Source organism: Orbicella franksi, chromosome 9 (assembly GCF_964199315.1).
Source record: "Orbicella franksi chromosome 9, jaOrbFran1.1, whole genome shotgun sequence".
Taxonomy (NCBI): Eukaryota; Metazoa; Cnidaria; class Anthozoa; order Scleractinia; family Merulinidae; genus Orbicella; species Orbicella franksi.
This window is the reverse complement of record NC_138153.1, coordinates 24,361,642-24,383,064: the sequence shown is the minus strand read 5'-3', so window position 1 is coordinate 24,383,064 and position 21,423 is coordinate 24,361,642. Positions and strand designations below refer to the sequence as shown.

General features: G+C 39.9%; 2 protein-coding genes across 3 annotated transcripts in view; one reads left to right on the top strand and one right to left on the bottom strand.

Moving 5' to 3' along the window:
* The window catches only part of LOC145496921 (uncharacterized), a 10,898-nt gene extending 32 nt beyond the window's left edge, over window positions 1-10,866 (top strand). The window contains exons 1-2 of one of the 2 annotated variants that reach the window (XM_081476687.1): window positions 1-379; window positions 7,957-10,866. The exon at window positions 1-379 is cut by the window's left edge and continues 32 nt beyond it. In XM_081476687.1, the coding sequence (XP_081332813.1) occupies window positions 219-379; window positions 7,957-9,457 (1,662 nt within the window). In that variant the 5' untranslated portion in view covers window positions 1-218 and the 3' untranslated portion in view covers window positions 9,458-10,866. Of the gene's footprint in view, window positions 380-1,701; window positions 3,225-7,956 lie in introns of those variants that run through there. The other variant, XM_081476688.1, reaches the window with a different exon arrangement.
* Window positions 10,867-10,961: 95 nt separating this feature from the next.
* On the bottom strand, window positions 10,962-15,127 carry LOC145496922 (uncharacterized). Its single transcript, XM_081476689.1, has 2 exons — window positions 14,412-15,127; window positions 10,962-13,297 (listed from the first exon to the last, which is right to left on the bottom strand). The coding sequence occupies exons 1-2, from the start codon at window positions 14,711-14,713 to the stop codon at window positions 12,550-12,552; spliced, it is 1,050 nt and encodes a 349-aa protein (XP_081332815.1). The 5' UTR covers window positions 14,714-15,127; the 3' UTR covers window positions 10,962-12,549.
* Window positions 15,128-21,423: the final 6,296 nt, after the last annotated feature.

The following is a 21,423-nucleotide window of genomic DNA, read 5'->3' as shown; positions in this document are numbered from 1 at the left end:
ATAACAGTTCAAAGTTCGCAACGCTTCAATGAGAAGAAATTAGGCGGCATATTTTGGTTTACTTTCACACTGTACTCACCACGAGTCACACTACGGCTACTACGAATACCATCTTCGGCAAGTCCAGCTCATACCGCGGTCAATAGTTGCAAACGAATGCTCCAAAGGAAAATATTAAACATTTTATCGGCGATAAACTGAGACGCAACCTTCACATTATGTCATCTGGGACCGTCGGCTGTCGCGATGTTCTCACGCCAGTTCACAATGGCGACATAAATAACGACCGAGGCGTAAGTAAACCTTCCATTAACGGTTCTAGCCCTACCGGTCTTATTGATCAGGTTTCGTCTGGTGATTCTGGAACGACAATCAACAGGTTGGTGTAGTGTGTCAGTACATATAGCGAATGTTAACTTGTTTTGAAGAGGTTTTGGTTTATCGTCATCGTGCGCTCAAGGTCATGCGTAGCGCATGGCTTCGCGCCCTTGTCTGTCGCTCGGTTAGTCCTGACGAAAGTCTGTTGCCCCGTAGGAGTGCCTTTATGGTATGTTTCCAAACTAATAGGTTAAATAATAAATAAGAATGCATTGATTTAGGACTTGAAGCAGACAAAAATAAAATTAGCACTGGTCCGGAATATTTTCATCATGACTCTTGCCTTGATCGCTTGGATCTCACGGCGATACAACGGTGGAAGACATGTACACAAAGGTCAAATGAATGTGTCAAATATCGTTCCATGACGGTACTCAACGGTACTATACGGTAGTCAACAGTCTTCAATGACTGATTCATGACTAGCCTTGGAATAAGCCGGATTCTTTTATTGAATTTGATTTAATAAGCTAAACGAACAGCGCTATCGCTTCATCTGTTTCGTAATCAGCCATACATCATTCTTTTAACTTTGCAGTAAAGTTTCTTAATATTTTTGTCGCCGGATTTAAACAATCTCGCTACGAGGATAAGACAAAGCGACGCACGCTTCTTTTGCAAACGGCCTTGGTGTACACCGAGACAGTGCCGGATTTAAAGACTTGGTCATGTGAATATCCGCACTCTATAAACGTCGAAAGTATTGTTTAGCCTGCGAGTTTCAGGTAGCTTTTAGTTAGCCATGATTTCTTGGATATAAAGTTAAAAGACAAAAATGCTGGTTAATTTATTACGTTTTACTGCATCGTCGAGTATGGAAAGATTTCAAACTGTTTTGCATATATTGAAGGCGGAACACCGAGGTCACATATCAATATCATTAATGAGTGATTTTGCCATTGTTTCCAAGTGATTTCATTGTATCCAGCACCCACACATAGAATTTTATATTTGTGTCTGATCAAAAACTAGTTCTTCTGGGAATAAAACAATTCTGCGTGATTACTGTAAAAAAAGACGATTATGGGTGCTGTAAAGAGCGATTCCTGTTGACACGTCAGTAAATGCTGAATTCGTATTTCTTTTCTCAGCTTGTGGCCTATGACCTGCGACTCAATGCAATAAAATGCCTTTCAGCTGATGTCACACAAATCTTTAATTGTTTATAGTCTCTGTCGGAAGTTCTGAGAAAAGCAGTAAATCGAACAGATTCAACTTAAAAAAATCCATGGACAGTGAATGTGTGCATGGCCATGTTTTGATGGAAGGCCTGTCGCAAACATTTCCTCAGTCGCCGTCGTCATTGTGTAACTTTGCAAAACTATTGTTTTGAGTTTCCTTCAATTTGAGAGTATCTTTCTACCTTCCAATCAAGCGTGCTTGATCCAGACTCGAAGATACTGGCAGAGTGACGCATATAACGGCGGCTTCGATTCACGATTACCGTAATGCGTAACCCTGTTACGGGTATTTTGCTGGTTATCAAATATTTACCAACCCTGCGGGAGCCGATGTTGACAGGTATAAGCCAACCTTTTCGTGACCTAAACTGACTCTTTCACTGAGCCTCAAACGAACCAGAAGTGTCACATCCAATGAACTTCACTCATTTGAACTAACCCTCATGTACGCTCAGCCAAAGAAAGAAACTTCGATTATATTTACCGTGAATTAAGAAAGGACTGTTTTAGTTTCCATTAAACGTGTTCCAGACCCCCTTAACCATCCTCAATTAAACCAACAATAGTCCAGTACTGGTCCTCTCCCTCACGCAGCATCACGCTCGGGAGAGGGTCCTTCTCTACCGAAATTTTCCTTCTTCTAAAGACTTTTAATTCACCAAAAAAACTCTTGCACGCCTTGCGTGCCTATGTTTTACATACCTTCGTATGTTGTTATCACAAGTGGATCATGAAAACCAAGAAAAATAATCCCGCAAGGCAGTTATTTTCTCGTCAGTTCCGCCGATTTTTTTTTTTGCATTTGTTATTCATCTCGCTCCCGCAAAAGGAACACTCATGATTGTCAGTCATCACCGATTTTGCTTGATTTGGTCGATGAACTTGACGTCCTCTTTCAGATTCCACAGCGATATTTCAGATTCCACATTCGCAGTTATTTAGACCGGATACTCTGACCTTGAAAGCGAGGACAAGTATTCAGGCCACAGGAAGTGGTCAGCAACTTATCTCGCCCCGAAGAAAAAAAGGAATGTAGTAAATACTGTGACACAGGATATTTAAGATATCTATTTCGTAGAATGTACGAGATGCGGTGAAATTTGCATCACGCATGAGTCCCTCATGACATTCTCTTTATGCAAATAACAAAACATTACCATGGATTACTATGATTACCGCGAGGTCAGAAGTTTCCTTCCTGGAGTGTCCATTTTCCAGATGTCTTATTTGTGCTCAACATAACTACCCAACCGTGTCGACGTCAGTAGCAGTATTGAATAACAGTTCAAAGTTCGCAACGCTTCAATGAGAAGAAACTTGGTCATACTTCAGTTTACTTTCACACTGTACTCACCACGAGTCACACTACGGTCGGTCTGACGGCTACTACGGATACCATCTTTAGCAAGTCCAGCTGATACCGCAGTCAATAGTCGCAAACGAACGCTCCAAGGTAAAAGTTAGACATTTTATCGGCGATAAACTGAAACGCAACCTTCACACTATGTCATCTTGGACCGTCGACTGTCGCGATGTTCTCACGCCAGTTCACAATGGCGACACAAATAACGACCGAAGCACACGTAAACCTTCCATCAACGGTTCTATCCCTACCGGTCTTATTAATCAAGTTTTGTCTGATGATTCTGGATCGACAATCAACAGGTTGGTGTAGTGTGTCAGTACATATAGCGAATATTAACTTGTTTTGAAGAGGTTTTGGTTTATCGCCAATTCTACGTGATTATTTTAAAAAACAGGCGATTATGGGTACTGTAAAGAGTGGTTCCTGTTGACACGTCAGCGAAGACCAGTGAACACTGAATTCGTATCTCTTTTCCTAGCCTGTGGCCTATGACCTGCGATAAACACGCCTGACTCAATGCAGTAAAGCACCATTTAGCTGATGTCACACAAAACTTGAATTGTTCATAGTCTCCATCGAAAGTACTGTAAAAAGCCGTAAATCAAACAAAGACAGATTGAACTTAGAAAAATCCATGGACAGCGAATGAGTGGCCATGTTTTGATGGAAGTTCGCTGACGGCGCCTGTCGCAAACATTTCCTCAGTCGCCACTGTCATTGTTTAACTTCGATTAATTGTTACATCTTTTGGTTTATCTACCTTGCAAAAATAGCGTTACGAATTTCCCTCAATTTGAAACCACATTTAAACGCCCTAATTAAGCGTTGTTGATACAGACTCGAAGACAGTGCCAGAGTGAGGCATATAACGGCGGCTTCGCCTTACAAAACAAGACTTGTTTAAAACCCATTCGTTCCAGTTCCTTTATAGTCTGTTACAGGGGTTTTGCTGGTTATCAAATATTTACCAACCCTGCGGGAGCCGATGTTGACAGGTATAAGCCAACCTTTTCGTGACCTAAACTGACCCTTTCACTGAGCCACAAAAGAACCGGAAGTGTCACACCCAATGAACTTCACTCATTTTAAGTCACTCGCATGCGTGCGTAGCCACAGAAAGCAACGTGTAACTAATCATAACGGGCTTAACCCAAGGTCGCCTGCTAAAATATAGAGTATATAAACATTGTGTTCGTTTCAAACTAAAAATTTTGCGAGATTTAACAAGTGGTAAACGCCATAGCGTACATTATTGAGTTATGGATGCACGCGGGAGGTTGCTAAACACGAAGAAGCGTAAGAGTCGTACGAGGCGACAGCTGAGAGCAACCCTAGCTTCTTGAGTGCTTAGCAAACCTCCCAAGCACATTCATAACTCAATAGTGTAAAGCCGTGGAGTTTACCATTTGTTTTATAGCATATATTGACACATTGGAGCAAAAGAAGTCCTTTCATTGAGCTACATCACATCAACACACACGTCAGCAGCGTACATCCAAGGGCAAACAGCAGACGATGAATGAACGAATCAGAGTACGTGCTTTGCTTTAGTTATGTTATAAAGAGCTTTATTATGTCATATCTTTGCAATTTCCATTGCATATAACAATAACAATAACAATAACAATAACATTCATTTCTTATATTGCGCATTTTTTTTTATAGAAATAGTCAAAAGCGTATTACAATTAGATAAATTCTTACAAATTACAAATTGAGAATTAAAACTACCAACGCATCTTAAAATTATATAAGAAAACAAAACTGTTTTGTGGATCTTTGTAAGTGTATCGCGCAAAACAAAATTTGTTTGCATCCCATTCAGTCTACTGAGTTCCTTAATAGACTGCAAACATATCTACTCACCTTGGATGTACTTAGTCCATCACAAGCTAACCGCTCCCTAGCATTGATTCAGGGTGCTCAAATGATCGCGCGGCCGAAGAGTCAATCTTCTTTATCGTCTTCCTCCAATAACGTAACGCGAGGACTTGTCTATGGCTTTCCGGAGCGCGATGCAGCGGTAGCCGCAGTGGCAGCGGTAGCCGCAGTGGCAGCAGTAGAGGTAGCAGTAGCCGTAGAGGTAGCAGTAGCAGCAGTAGCAGCAGTAGCAGCAGTAGCAGCAGTAGCAGCAGCAGTTGCAAAAGCAGTAGCAGTAGTAGGAGTAGTAGTAGTAGTATTAGTAATAGTAGTAGTAGTAGTAGTAGTAGCAGTAGCGACTTAATTTAACGAGGATAACACTTAAGAGGCTGTCTCTGTAAGAACCGACCACTGATTTTACTTCGAAAATTTGAGTTTTCTCTTAAGCTAGTATTTCGAAGCCCTTACCTAGTCAATCACTAAAATGAGTTTTATTTGATTGAAAATTCTAACTGAAGTTTTCTAGGATTGATTCAAGTTCGGTCCGCTCGACACAAGTTGCGTGCTTGCCGAAACTGGAAAAATAGCACATATTGCCGACGCTCTAAAAAGAATAATATTCGCTCAAAAGTCCCAATTCTTTTTCTCAACCATAGATATATCATAGCAGTTTGTTTAGCCATGTTGCAATTATAATTCAATGTTGTTCCTTCAACGGTTAAAAGAAGATTTTCTACCCGTTAAATCGAGTTTTGAAGCAAACGCGAAAATAGCTCTACTTTGAAGGAACGTTTCAAAAATGTGGCACCTGTTTGAAACTGCTGACGGAACTACATGAATAGAAAGTATACATGTCCCTTAATTTAAAACAATAATAAAATTTGTCTGCCTACTAGGTTTTCAAAACTAAGGACCGCTTAAAGTTCAGAAAATTTGAAAGAGTATTCCGGCGAGTAACTAACACACTTGCCTTCGTAAAGTGCTCCGATAAATTCACGTAAATCTCTTACCTGGCTTCAACATTAAAGTTTTGGTCCTTTGCAGCGATCCTTGAAACCTAAGTAGCATTAAAACTGCCAGCTTTTCCTTCCAGCTGTAGGTTTGTATATAAAGTACATTTATACTTCGATGTTCTTTGTATTACTGACCATTGTTTTCCTCGAAGCCGATTTAATCAAGTAGAGTCCTCTTCAAAGGTTTGTAGAAGCACTCTTTTGGACAACTCTCGGCACACATACATGTATGAACAGTAAACGGTGATCAGGGGAGCCAAGGAAGGACTGATAAATGCCACGGCCATTTTGTGTTTACAACAGGTGTTTTAGTTCCCAATGTTCCCGTGAGGATCACATTCCTGTTATACTCACGGGAAGATTGGGAACTAAAAACACCTGTTGTAAACACAAAATGGCCGTGGCATTTATCAGTCCTTCCTTGGCTCCTCTGATCACCGTTTACTGTTCATACATGTATGTGTGCCGAGAGTTGTCCAAAAGAGTGCAAACCTTTCAATGGGACTCTACATGATAAACAAACTGCTATGATATATTTATGGTTGAGAAAAAGAATTGGGACTTTTGAGCGAATATTATTCTTTTTAGAGCGTCGGCAATATGTGCTATTTTTCCTGTTTCGGCAGGCATGCAGGTTGTGTCGAGCGGACCGAACTTCAATCAATCCTAGGAAACTTCAGTTAGAATTTTTAATAAAATAAAACTCATTTTAGTGATTGACTGGGTAAGGGCTTCGAAATACCAGCTTATGAGAAAAATCGAATTTTCGAATTAAAATCAGTGGTCGGTTTTTACAGAGACAGCCTCTTAATAGCAAATAAAAGCTAACAAAGACGTTGCCCACCGATATTGCAGTAATAAGATCACTAAATCTTTACAAATCTACAATTAAAAATTACTGGTAAAAATTTAGAAAAGACAATTAAAATAAGAATTATAACAACTAATTGTAAAGTTTTTAGTTGTTGCCATTGGATGGCTTTTACTTAACCATGTTATAATAGTATGTGTAATAATGTCGAGTTATGGACCTTCTTGAGGGGTAAAACAGTCAATTCTACTTCTATGTTCTAGTGTCATTACATAGCATCAGGCCTTTTTATTGTACATATAGCGAGCATTTTAGGCAATAAACCTTGCAAATAGAATTCTATATGTGCTATATTTCCACATGTGAAAAAAGCGATACGTCCAATCAGCTTCGAGTATGGCGTTCTTCCCAAGTGAAAATATAACCAATCACCGTTCAGAGTAGAACACTTAGCCATTCAGAGTTAAGCACTTAAATGGTATCCGAGAAGCGCGGTCGAAATCAGCGCCCGCTTGAAGTTTGTGTTTCGAGAACATGGCTTCGTCTTCCCGTTTCAGTTCACTTTCGGGAACACAGCAGCGAAATATATCCAACATCTTGAGCGCTAGAACTTCAGTTTGAGAATCAATGGCCATTTAAGAAATCGAGGAAGTAAATTTTAGATCAGAAAGCCAACATTCAAGGAGGAACATTCAAATTTAAACAGTGTGAGTCAAAGAGTCCGAATTTGCCTTAGCACAGCGCGAAGCGCCGCCATTACGTGATTAAGTCTGAGAGTGAGTAGGGACAAGCGAAAAGATTTCACTTTATGTATTTACGAATTCTCCCGTATTATATTTAAGCTTGTGCAGGCTCTTTGTCCGCTTGTTGCTCGTTTTCCAAAGTTTTGCAACTCGTGAATAAAAATCCGTACGTCGCACTTTCTATGAAGTAATCTATATCTATGGTACAGCTTTTTTCATTGGTTTGACCTACGGACTCTGTTTAGCTATAAAGAATTCCGTCCATGGTTCAAAGGCACATTTTCTAGTTTGTTTCAGCAACTGCTCAGCTCCCAGTATCATGTGTGCAGTATCAGCAATGCAGCAGTAATTCCTAATTGCTGACAAGTTACTTCTTCAAACAAAAAACCTAAATTATAATGAAAATATGTCCCGAAAAGAATTTTATTCTATGCAGCCAGTTAGAGGCAGATTTGCTCCAAGCACCAGTTGAATGAATTCTTAAGCCATTTTAAGTTAAGGAGTCAGAGATACGCTGTTGTTTACAAAAAAATAGTGACCCCTGTAGGCGCCTGTGCTGTTGTGACTGACCATTCTTAGTACTGATCTCCATTCCTTGTTATAGGTACTCAAGCGATGATCCTCTATGGCATGAGGTGGCCAAACGATATCAACAGATCATCGATAAAGACTTCAAACTGCGTAGCCAGTTTCCGGTCTACTATGACGGTCAAATGATTCCCCTGACTACTCCCGTGAAAGTAACAGTGAATACTCTGTCTAGTCTAAAGGAAGGTGGCAAGCAAAAGGGAGCGTCGACATGCAAGTCATCGGAAAAATATGCGGAAACAGGTAGCATCTCGGCAAATGAACGCGGATATGGCAGCATTTTAACTGAGAAAACGGAGAACGATCACCTTCCTAAAATTGTGGAAGTCTATAGCTTGAATTCCCTCAATTCAAATGCACAAGAACCTGGGCTAAAGACCAGCACCCAAGGTAGGCTCTCCTGTAAGAATGAAGAAACATTTGCAAGGAAGAGTGACATGTCTAACAAACAGCCTTCGAAAAGTTTACTTCAAGATGTCAACACATGCACTCACAGTTCGCAGATGAAGCCTTATTTGGTATCGGATAACTTTATAGACCTTACAATTGGCGACGAAGAAGAAATAAAGTCATGCAATGACGATGACATAGCAAGACCAGGCGGTGAAGGTATGTGTGGGAGAGACGTGAATGCAGGTGACCAGAGTGAGTTTGATCCACCCATGGAGGACACAGGTGATAAAGAAAGAAAAAATAAGAAAAGTAACCAGCATAAACGTAAGGGTGTTTTTGGCAGTGGAAGGAAAGGTAAAAGAAAATGCCCAGCACAAAACCAAAACCAAAAAAATACCAGTAAAAGTCTGAATGTAGGTTGGGACTGTAATGGCTGTAACTCCGACAGTCTCATCCAAGGTGACCAAGACAAAACTCAGTGCAGCGTCTTAAATGACCAACAAAACAACAATCAAGGCAATGGTGAACAAAAATTAAATGACCTAAACAATGACAACGACTGTGGGAAAGAAGAAAAGAACAGCACCGTAAAAACAGAAGAAAGAAAAGAACATTGGAACGGCAATAGGATTAACGGTGGTGTTCATATTTCATCAGATATGACTTATCGAGAGAATAAGATAACGACTCTTAAGGCCAGACTAGCGAAGCAAGAAGAAGAACTGGTTAGGCTAAGAACACAGAAAGAAAGTAATATGGCAAAGGTCATGAGCATGGAAGCACCAGATCAAGATGTTAGACAGGAAAAAGTAGAATCAGAGGCCAACGATTGGAGTTATGAAGTTCACGAGAGGCAGGAAGCGACAAAAGATGATCATGTAGAGGTGAATCTGGATGACATCTGCCAACACGTGATAAAATCATTTGATATTTTTAACGCTCGCCAGTGGGAGAGTAAGACGAGAAAAAAGGAAGGATTTCATACGCTTTACGAAGAAAACACTGGTATCATAAAACAAGCTAACGAAAGAAAGTCAGATTGTAATGACGTGGCTTATCTGCCGCAAGGGAGACAAGAGGAATTTTTGTTTGAAATTGGTTTAAGAAGGACTGAGAAGACCTAGTAACACTTAATTTCTCATTTGTGCAACATGATATACTGTGGCTCTCTGCTTTCGAATCGTACAAACGATGATAGGCCTGTAGTGACCCAAGGAATAGACATACAACAAAGCCCATTACCTTCCTCCGGTCTAGGCCAGCCCCCCAGAGTTATAATTATAAGGCTAGTTTCGTTATCAATGCATTTCAGTGCTTCTTATTTTCAACAAAGAAATGCGTCGTTTCCAAACATGTCAATCACTCTGGTTCGCTTCAGTTTTACGCTTAGAGGTATGTTATGTGTGATCCCAATGACAATGAAGTTCTTGTTTCTTTAAGCATTATTTAATTTTACAGCATAGGAAGAAATAGAGGATATTACATGCCCGCGGGTGGATACGAATTTTATCTTATCGAGTTGAACACGATAAGATAAAATTCGTATCCACAAGCGGGCATGTAATATTCTGTTTATGATCTAAACATGCTAATGACGAATTGTTTTACTATTTTCCGAAGATTTGCGAACACTTTCCGAAGATTTCCAAAGATTCTCCAAAAGTTGTCCGAAGGTCAGACAAACGTTTCCGAACATTTTCCGAACATTTCCGAAGATTACCGAAGATTTCCGAAGATAACCGAAGACATCCGAGGATGATCCGATTATGTTTCGATCACACAGCAACACATCTAAGTTCAGTTTAAGCGATTATCATGTTAGTAACCATGGCGACACCAATATCCTCACACGTGAAAGATTAAAAATGATACCTTCACTGCGCGCGATGAAGATATGGTTTTTAGTAAAAGGAGAAATCCTGGTATTTCACTAGTGTTTATATAATAAATCATTTTATTGTATAAACACCCGTGGAATACCAGGATTTTTCCTGTTACTAAAAAATCATATCTTCATCGCGCGCAGTGAAGATAATATTTTTATCTTTTACGCTGTGGAGATATCATTCCTTTTTGATGACATTTTTCTTTCGTCCCTTTAACTACACTTAAATTCGTTGATGTATGATCGAAACATCTTCGTCTCCTCTCAGGTCGTCTTCGGCAATTTTCGGAAAATGTTCGGAAGCGTTCGTCTGGCCTTCGGAACAATTTTGGAAAATCTTCGGAAATCTTCGGAAAGTGATCGGAAATCTTCGGAAAATCGTCAAAAACGTCGTCATTAGTATGTTTATATAATAAACAGAATATTACATGCCCGCTTGTGGATACGAATTTTATCTTCTCGTGTTCAACTCCATATCTCACTCGTTCACTGCGCTCACTCGTGAGATATCGAGTTGAACACTCGAAGATAAAATTCGTATCCGTGCGCGGGCATGTAATATCCTCTATTTACAGTGATTGAAGTTTGTTGCGCTTTCATGTTTAACGTTTATATAAGGAACGTTATCATTAAATAAAGTTGATATTTTGGTAATGAGAGTGCGATTACACTAATACTGCTAATCGCGTTCCTCTTTACAATAGAATGGGTCAATTGCGGAAGTAACTGTGCCAAAAAGTTCGTCACGCCATACAAATTACTGATATCAGTGACGCCTCTGTTTGCATCGAAGAGAACTTTAAGTGCAGAACATGACAATAATTTGCAGAAAGCGGGTAGATTAGTTTCTTTCCGTCGACAAATGCTGTTAGGAAAGCAGTTGTTTAAAAATCAGCTATCGTTTAAGTTAGACTCTCCACCTCAAATTAATCTCCCAAAGAACACATGTCTAAATATACCGGATTAAATCAATCTAGTTTTATTTTTTAAAAGTGACCAGCAACTACCATTTCCATATTTGTTTTGAGCTTTAAATACACTACTATCTTGAAACTGACATGATACCGCAATCGGTGATGGTGTACGTGTTAAGGTTGCTAGAAATATGAGAAATACACACAAACGCAAGCGACTCGGAAAAAGTTCTCCCGACATGCAGTAGTTGACTCAATGACCTTCCGTGAGCTCACCGATGACAAACTAGGAGCTCGTAAACCATGCCATTCGATCGACTGTCAGAAGGTCATAGGTTCGACTCCTCCTTTTCTCCTTCTCAGATCATGGAAGGAGACTTTTTTTTCAAGCTTGTCGATTATTTATCCGTGTCATTTTCTACGCCAGAGTTGATTAATAATACTGACTAAATTTGTCGTCGGAAAAATAATTTAGTTTCGTTGTGTAAAAGATATCGGACAGTCGTGCATGAAGGGTAAGCTTGTTGTCGGAGTTCTACTCACAAAGGGGAAACACTGTTCATACCAGAAATATTTATTTGCCAGTCCTACTCCCGTCTACTGAAAAAATGATCTTGTACGAGCAACAACATGATCCCAGTATCATTTTCAGATTTTTAAATGAAATGACAATAATAACTTCGCTTGAAAAATATTTGTGTGTTGCCTGACCCATTCCAATATTATTAAAATGTCACCCCTGATTTTCTGTCTTTTTCCTCTAACGGCCGGTCTAATGGACAAATTTGATAAAATATCTCGCTAAAACTTCCTTACGTACATTGTATTGTTCTTTAATTTTATCTATATTTTCGTATATACTGCAATATAATTTGCTCCTCGACATAAAAAAATTCTAAACTCTACCGTCTCGTTACTCTACAAAAGCTCATCATGATAATTTTCTAATAAATCAAATTTCTACACCCTTGTTTCTTGTACCTGCATGCAAGCAGCTTACACTGCCGTAGGTTGACTTGGACCATACTAGCTCTTATAATCCATCAAATATTTTTGCTCGCGTGGGATTGGTCTAAACGCGTCACGTTTCTGAATATTCCCTGACTGATATTCCCCAGTGACTGAACATTCCCCAGCTTGAACTGGGGAATATCCGGGTGACATTCCCGAATTTTCAAAACCGCGCTTGTTGCGAAAAATATTTGAACGATAATAAACATTTTGCCTCCATTTTGCGCGAAAAAAATGCTCGGATATTTTTCCTTAGGCATTATCTGTTCCTCAAAGCTCACAGTTTTCTTCTAGCTACGCTCTCGGAAAACTGTTCGCTTCTCGGAACCGATAATGTCCGCGTACAAATATCCGAGTATATTTCCGCACCAAATGGAGGCTATTGTTTATATATTCACACTAATATTCATAGTATTTCTTGGTGATAATCACTTACCGTCATTGTAGTTCTAACAAGTCCAAGGAAAGACAGGAATTCATCTTGTGTGAAAGATTTTTTCCCTTTATCCCCTTTAAATGATTCAAGTGTTATTTTATCCTTGAAAAGAGAAACTGTTTCTTTAGTTTTCCTTTCCAAAGACCTGTTAACATCTAGTGGTATATCTTTTCTTAAATTATATCGAAATCTCTTTGTATTTGATAGAGCGGTATCTTCTGTACGCATTCGTTTTCGACTCGTACCTGTTGAAGTTCTTTTGAACTCTTTATATAAATCATTCATGGGTATTAGTTTTTGATGACTTTTAACCGAAACATCCCTCTCATTTTTACATGATACTTGTTTACCCAAGGAATATTCATGGTCTTCCTTTGTCAGAAATCCTTTTGATTCAAATATTCTTTCCCTTTTTTCACTTTTCAGTCTATTAATTGCCTTTTCTTGCTCTGCCAACAAAGCCTTCAAACTTTGTATCTTCTCCTCCGTTTTAGTTAAGATGCCGTTTTTGTCTTTCAGTCCCTGTACGTGGGAATCAGTCGTATTTTGATCAGAGATGTCGTTTTTAGTATAGTGCGCGTTATTGAAGCAGGTATTGGCACTGTCAGTGCGTTCTTCAGAGTTTAGCCAATATGGCGCCTCCTCAGCCTGATCGATGTCGTAGGGCTGGTAATCATCCGCGCAGGAAATAGAATGGCTCCACCAGTCGTCTGAAAAACTAACAAGATGAATGTAGGTGAATATAAATGAGGCAAATTTGTTATTGTTAAACTCTGGGAACAAAATGTTATCTGTAAGTAGCTCATTATCTCATGATTTGGCACCTTACTCTATGACGTCACCGTCACGGACCATGATGTTGATATATCACCGTAATCCACGGTCAAACAGAAAGTAAAATATGCTCGAGTGAAACGGAAGTAGTTATTTTCAATTTCTCGCAATTTCTCGCAATTTTTTCGTCTCAGCGTAGACGTAATATAAAAGTATCACGTTCTGCGGCAAACGGCAAACGTCGGCTTGCCGTTAATTCTATCAACTGTTTCCCTTAAATTCACGTGTTCTCACTTATCAAGAGACTATGACTGTTCACTATGACGTACAAGCGACAAACAAAGCAGCAGAGGGCAGAAGTGGGTTGTAACTGAAGGAAAGTAAACGTGATTTTAAACCTCTTCAATACTTTGAGGCATCCTCAATAACTCTTGTAACCTTACAGCTAGACGGAACGGATGAGGCCTGGTCACACTGGCCAGTGTTAAGTTTTGTAACAAAAAGAGAACGTTCAGCTGTAGCTGATCGACGGTAATGATCACGGCCATTTTGTGATATCCCTTACACTTATTAGCTTTGAAATTTAGTTACTTGACATCATTTTGTTTTCGTCAAAATGAAGCATTAACTCGAATTAACGGAGACTGAAATTTTATATTCGGCTAAGACAACACACATGGTTAGAAATGTTGAATGTGGAACTGAGAAGGACTAATCTGTTTGTTCTGACGAAAGCCACCAGTTGTTTTGGGAACCTGCTCTGTTATCAGTTTCACTGTGTTTGTTTATTAAGTAATTTTTCACCAGTTAAGCAATCATACCTTCACAAACGAACATTGAGTTAATATTATTATGTAATGTGGTAAAGATCATTGCTGTAGTGGCATAAAATGTGTCTAGTTGCATCGGCGATATCATAGGAAATTCTTGATCTACCCTGTGTGACGGACAGAGAGTACTTTTATTATACCCTTCACAGTAGATAAAACTGAAACTTTCTTAGGTAATCAGGGCTAGAAAGGGTCTCGTAATGAAAGGAAAGATATTTGCAGACGAACCTTTTAAGTGGTAGCGAATCAACTTCTTGTTTCCGGTTCTCTCCATGCTCAGTAGAATCTCCATTTCCGTACTCGTCGATTGTATTTGCCGTCGTTGGAATCACACCTCGTGCACGGTTATTCACGTCTTGGTAATCGCCCCGAGTGAAACTTCTCTGTAAATCAGGATCCATGTCATATTTGCCTCCATTTGCTTTGAGCCAAGCTGAGCTTGGTAGCGCCATGTCTGTGACTGGAGCAGCCATCATAACAACCGGATATTCGGTCTCTGAACGTTCGGTTCGAGTGAGTATTTTACCCATATCTCATAGCGTGTACCATGAATGGTTTACTCACAAAGATTGTTGCCTCTTATTTGATTTTAAATAGCGCTTCTTCACCACCAAATTGAAGATCTGTGAAGTACAGTTACGTTTTAACTGATGGTAGTTTTATCTAACTCAACAGCATGCTTGTGTTGACACGGTTTGTTTTAAAACTACACTCGAGCTCGCGTGCCACTTTCTCTGTTCTTAAGATACCGCTGTATGGCCTGTTTCAAATCAGGGCTTCCGCGTCTGTTCCCTTGAGATCAGTGACGGTTAAAACAGGGAGAGTAACGCTTGATTGAACATGGTAATATTGAACGTCTTTCAAAAGGCGTAATTAAATATTGATCACAGTCAAAATGATAGCGAAGAGGAATTGTTTATAAATCAGTGTTATTGTTTCTCTCCGCCAATCAGCTGAACGTTTGCAAACCGCAAATTTGACATGCTGATGCTAAAATGCTGAAACACATCACGTATAGCATGGAAACATACATGCTTACAAACATGCTTTATTTCAAATTTATGTTTTGAAGATCCATAAGTTTCTTTAGTTCACACCACTAGCTAGGGCAACCAGCTCTTTGATTTAATGATTTGAGTCGGCTTTGATGGTAGCATAAGCATCTGCTCTTTATGCCACGCGCGTGACTAACTGAAGCAGCTTCTGGTTTTCTCCTAGCTCATTTTACTCTCAGGAGGAACTTTTAAGTGTTAGTTGCCATGTAGTTTAATAATAGTTCAGTCAAGTGGTAAGTTGAAACAATAGTCTTGAGCTTATTATTCCTTATTGACAGCTGTCTGCTCGGTACACTCTTTTCTCAGTTCTACAAGAAAACATTTATGTTATATAAGAATATCGAGGCTGAAATTTGCGAAATTACAAGAATATTTTAAGATTAAACACGAGGCCGAAATTAATTGAAAAGAATGTTATTTTGTGTGTTGAAATACAATTGTATGTTTTCAACTAAACCGTGTAAAAATTCTTCTTTTCCCTAAACGGCAAAATTAGCCAAAAACACACAAAAACAGCACTAGCTGTATGTTCGATGCTAATATTAACATTTCTACAAGAAGTTACGTGTGTCATATCCTGCTGAACTGCTTGCAGTCTGACTCCAAAATTACTTCAACGCCAGCAAAGTCATGATAGGGCAGATAATCTGTTGTTTTATTGGCACAGTCTACTTTGTTTTCCTATAATCTAAGAATATTCACAAAACTATTTTCAACCTAAAATCGGCAAAAAAATAAGAATATTCAGGGCCGGAAAAGCAATATTCTCGTAAAAACAAAAAAAGAGTGCAATGTAGTATTAAAATGGTAGTGCCAAAGTTAGCTTTTGTGTCCTCTTTAAAATCAAAAGGGGTGCAGTGAATAACTGCTGTAAACTCGAAAAAAAGAGACATGTATCTATATAGTCTTTATGCGCGACAAGTGAAAATCTTTTCCACGCCCGGTAGTACAAATAACCTCTGAAATTGGACATTCGTTTTAGTATCACCAAGTCTATTTCAGCGGCTTACAATCCGGATTCACCTCTCTTGGATTCACTGTTAACTGACTAACTGGTCTGGCCAACATGACGATATATCAACATGGACGCAAAGTAAAAAAAAAACAAAAAAAACACTCGCTTGTCTGTTAAGGTCATTAAGTTCTCCTCCGAAGCAGTGTGATAATAGGAGTTTGGCCTGGGAAAGCACTTCTCTGAAACCTGGCATATGGGAAATTCTCTGGCTTCATGGAGGCTGGGATCTATTACACCCGGGGGGGGGGGGCACTGCCACATATGGGCTATATAGGTATGTGCCGCTGTGAAGGGTATGGTTTTCAAGCAATGTACTCTAGGATAGGGTATATAAATCAGAGCGTCTGGGTCTAGAAACTGACCGGTTGGTTGAAGATTTTATCTAGAGTAAGGAAACCAGGAATTGCCACTCAAAAATATAAAAAAGTTAAATCGGCAAGTTTAAATTTATGCAAATCAGCCTCAACAGTGTCGATAGATGGGGGGATTTGGGGAGTTTACTCTAGTACAGGTTAGCAAAATTCAGCTGAACTAGCTCTGGTATAGACTAAGGGTTCCAGGGTCCCAGCGGCACATCCCCACCCAGAAATTCCCAAAGTACCCTCCCGGGCTATTACACGAGACGGAGCTTTGACCGGCGTATCGTGACCCCGATACAGGATAGTTGTATCCGGTGTCCCACCACCAGGGGCGTGACCAAAGAACAATTTACAAAGCATCTGTATTGTGCTAGTCTCTAAACAAGTGATCTCATGTTTCATTTACTCGTAAACTGCTATTGGCTGCCAATGAAGTCATTGTAGTACTACACCATTTTATTATAGCCAAGTAATTTATAAATACTACTTGCAACTTCAGATAATTCTCACTACAAGGTGTTGCACAATAATGCAGATGGACAAGTAGTTACCATGGTTATTGGACTTTCACTACTGTTGGCTTTTCCATGGTTACAAACTCTGATATCAGCAGCTAAAATTCTCTCCCCAGAGCAGCTGAAAGCTAGATCAATATCGGGTTCTTTATATAAGTGTTCTTTATATCGTTAATTTAGAGGATTGGAAGTAGAATAACTGGGCGCCAGGAAACTATATCGTCTCCTAATATCTATCACTGATGATTTCAAGCTCAATTTCATTGACTTTCTCTGTTTTGTGTTAACGCCGGCAGTAAAAGCACAGTAAGGAAATAAATTATACGAAATAACATTTAAAGTGTATATCACAGCTATTTTTTAAATTTGCTTTATGGAATCTACACGAGATACTGATATGAAAATCGAAAAAATGGACATCGTTTTTTTTTCCACCGCGTTTACGTGAAATTTCACTTCCGGTTGGGTCAGTAGCCGCGGGGGATTAGGACCTGGGAGTAGTTGGGTTGGGACCTGGGACTAGTCTATTGGGGCTTAATCGAAAATTAAAGGACACTCAGTAAGGAGCGTTTATTAGAAAGGAAGCGTTTACACCAAGAAAGGCACAAAATCGAATCGTTACGGTACTTCTCATTGAGTGTTTTCAGGAGCCTATCACTAGGAACGTTCAACTACTCCAAATTCCTGTCACGGCGTTTTCACAGACCGATTTCCCCGCAGTGACCAATAACAAGCACGGACTTGATTTTTAACTGACGTCATCATTTCACCGGAAGATAAAAAAGAAAGACAATTTTTTTTTCCTTACCGATGCGCCCTCACGTTAGCCTGATTCTCAGACGTCCGAGGTCGTTCGCGGCCCCTCTCTCCCTCTCCCGTCTGATATACTCTGTGTGAGGACGTGTTCATGACGTCAAAGCCATTGTCAATTTCCACCAATCAGAGCGGATGTACCACATCCTGAGAAGTGTGGAATGTATGGAATGTAATTCAAGATGGTAGGTTTCGAATTCGAGTCGGCCGTGCAAAATGCTTGCCTAGTTTTTGGCGTGGAAAAACTGTCCTCTAAACAGTTCAAAGCGCTCAAAAACGTTTGTTTCTGGTATAGATGTCCTTCTTAACTTGCCAACGGGATTCAGAAAGTCGCTTGTGTTCCAGATGGCTCCTTTAGCTCACGTCGAAATCACGACGCCACGATGGATTTGCAGCGAATCCAGTGATAATTGTAATATCCCACTAGTGAGCCTTGTGGAAGATCAAACAAATTTCTTATGGAAATTTGGCATATCAGCTGGCTTGATTGGAGAAGATAAGGCCCTGAATCTGAAGATTGAGAAAGGAGAGAGCTCCGTGGTATTTTCGTCGCCGGAGTCCTTTCTAGGAAATGGTCGGTGGCGAAGGTTTCCTGGAAAAACCGGACCTTTGTATGAAAAGTATTTGTTGAAATATTCTGTGTAAACAGTTTTGTTTTTCACAAATTCGTTGTATACTCACACTTAACAGCCAAATACATCACTAAACACAGTTTATTATAATGATACTTAAGGAGGAACATTTCATATCCACTTGCGTCAAACAAAAATGTACCATTTTCTTTATTCCTTTTTTTAGCAAAACAAGCCATGATCGAATATTACGGGAATATTATTAAACTTAAAAAAACGCAAATAGGGGCTTCACTATAGAAATTGTCCACACATGTATAAAAGGCTCTTCATCTACATTGCTTTTGGACACTGTTTCCCTATTTGCTGCTCCAAGTTTGTCCGGTGGTAGCTGCTGAGATGTGCTAAGTTGACTTGCAGGTGAGAAGAAATTCCTCCCAATGTTTACACATGCTGGAAATGCCCGCACAACTACAGGAACACCTGAATGCCTTACTGCTGTATATCCAACCATCGAAACTGCAGGAGGTAACCCTGTCAGACTTGTAACCTCCCTTGCTGTTACTGGCGAAGGAAACCTTGTTTGATTTTGAGGTGGGTTTGTAGGAAATAGAGCTATCTTCACCAGCTTCCTGAGTGTGATCTTGACTCAATCCCCACTTAATGCGAACCACGGCGTTTTCAGACACTTCTGCCCTCAACTCATCTTCGAGACTTTTGAGATTTCACATCATTTTTTCGATCTTTTTCAACTTTGGGCAGCATTTTCTTCTGCAAACATATTGCAAGTCCTCGTTGGAAGTTTGTGATTCACCGCCTAAAATCTTGCAGAGTTCCTCGCAAAGCGCCCAAAACCGCTATTCTATCGCTTGTTTCCAGAAATTCAGCGCAGAACAAGCACTGAATCGAGTTCGTCTGAGATAAGACGGCTTTCTTCGGGGTAGAAGTTAGAAACATAGCTAAGAAATCTTCGCTTTGCCAAAAAAAAAAAAACCGCGCGAAATTGATTTGTTGACTTTTCCACGCTTCATTTCTTACGCGCGTTGTAATTCGCTCTCGCTATACAATAGGTGAGATGACGTCAAGAACACGACCTTGCACAGAGTATATCAGACGGGAGAGGGAGAGAAGGGCCGCGAACGACCGCGGACGTCTGAGAATCAGGCTACCCTCACGTAGACCGGAACTGACCTATTTCACAGGAAAAGAAGAGCCTAAAAATTGACCGGTTTGTAAAAATGCAGGTACATAGGCTTAGTATGGAAGTTGTACACTCCCAGCTAGTGGTAGACTCATGTTGTTATGCTTCCAGCACTATTCCCCCACCCAGCAAAAGAGTTGAATTGCTCCTAATTGGGCTTGACTGTAGCTTGTATGTTTTTATGGCCAGCAGTCGGTTGATCCTTAAATTCTCCGCGAGACTAGAAAAGTTAAAATTATGCAAATTAAAGAAACAAACAGAAGGGAATGGGGCAAAGTACCCCACCCCCAGTTCTCATCGCTGCTCGCCACTATAAATCCTTCTTTTTGCTTCGCATTAGTGTATGTCGTCACACGCTAGGATAATAAAGAGACTAATCGCAGACTAGGTCATTACTGTGACGCAGGAAGATTTCCAGGTGAGATTGCAGTATACATAAGATAAGTTTCAGGAACCTGGCGAACGAAGGCATATTGAAAGAAAAATCTCCCTAAACATGAAGGTCAAAGAAACAAAACAAGTCTACAATTAGCTTCTTCCAGGCGTTCAGTTAATCACCATTTTCGCGCTGCGCTCCAACCAACTGATCATAAGTAAACATATTATAATCACATGCAAATGAAAAACAGTGCCAACGGCCTTATGATACGAAGTACTTTCCAATGGATTTACTATCATAAGGGTTGATTATTATTTATTATTTGGGGGGCTGAGTGGACTTATTTTTTGGTAAAGAGGGGTTAGGGACAAAGCGATTGCGGGTACTCGATTGCGTGACATGAATCTTCACCCGCAGTCCGGCTCGCCGCTGTCAATATTTACATATCGAAGAATACTTTTGCTAAGTGACTACGTGACTGTGAATAATTTATCGTGGACACGCTTCACACAGTACATATTCTTCGTTCTAGCTAATAACGTGAGATCACGGATACGCTACACACAACGCATATTCTTCGTTCTAAAAACGAGAGACTACGAACACGCCACACGATGTATCTTGTTTTTCGACCGGGGGCCTTGTTTTCGGTCTGTGGGACTGCGGGAGCAGTAGTAGCTACTAGATGTATATCCACATAATATTCCCTTGTTTTCAACTTCGGGAGTGCGACAGCACTGTACTAGTTGTATACCTACTTTTAAACATTCGGAGTTTTTTTGCGACCGTGAAAGTGCAGCAGATCATTAACGTCACGCAATCGGTTTTCTGAAGTTGCTTCAAGCTGTCACGCAATATCAACAATTTTTTGTATTTTAAAAAACCACCTCCATAGATCACACCGAAATTAGTAAATATGCGAAGTTTAATAAGCATCTATTGCGAAAACATGGAAATATTAGACCCTAGCTAAACTTACCAATTTTTACGAAGAAAAGTACACTTTGTTATATAAGGATATATTTTTGCTGTTAAATTCTGACAGGTCTCTGAAGAGTCTCTTGGCCGAGACGAGACGCCGGGTCAGACTTGCCACGAACTATGTTTTCACAAGTATTTGTCAATTCCTATTGTATAAATGTGAACGTACGTGCGGTTGGGAATCCTTCTGCGATAGAAGGCCAGACTGCTAATATCTTGAATTTACAAACGGGACTTTGAGCGCGATGCTCAAAGAGTTTGCTGTTAAATTCTGAAAGGTCTCTGAAGAGTCCCTTGTCCGAGACGAAACGCCGCGTCAGACTTGCCACGAATTATGTTTTCACAAGTAT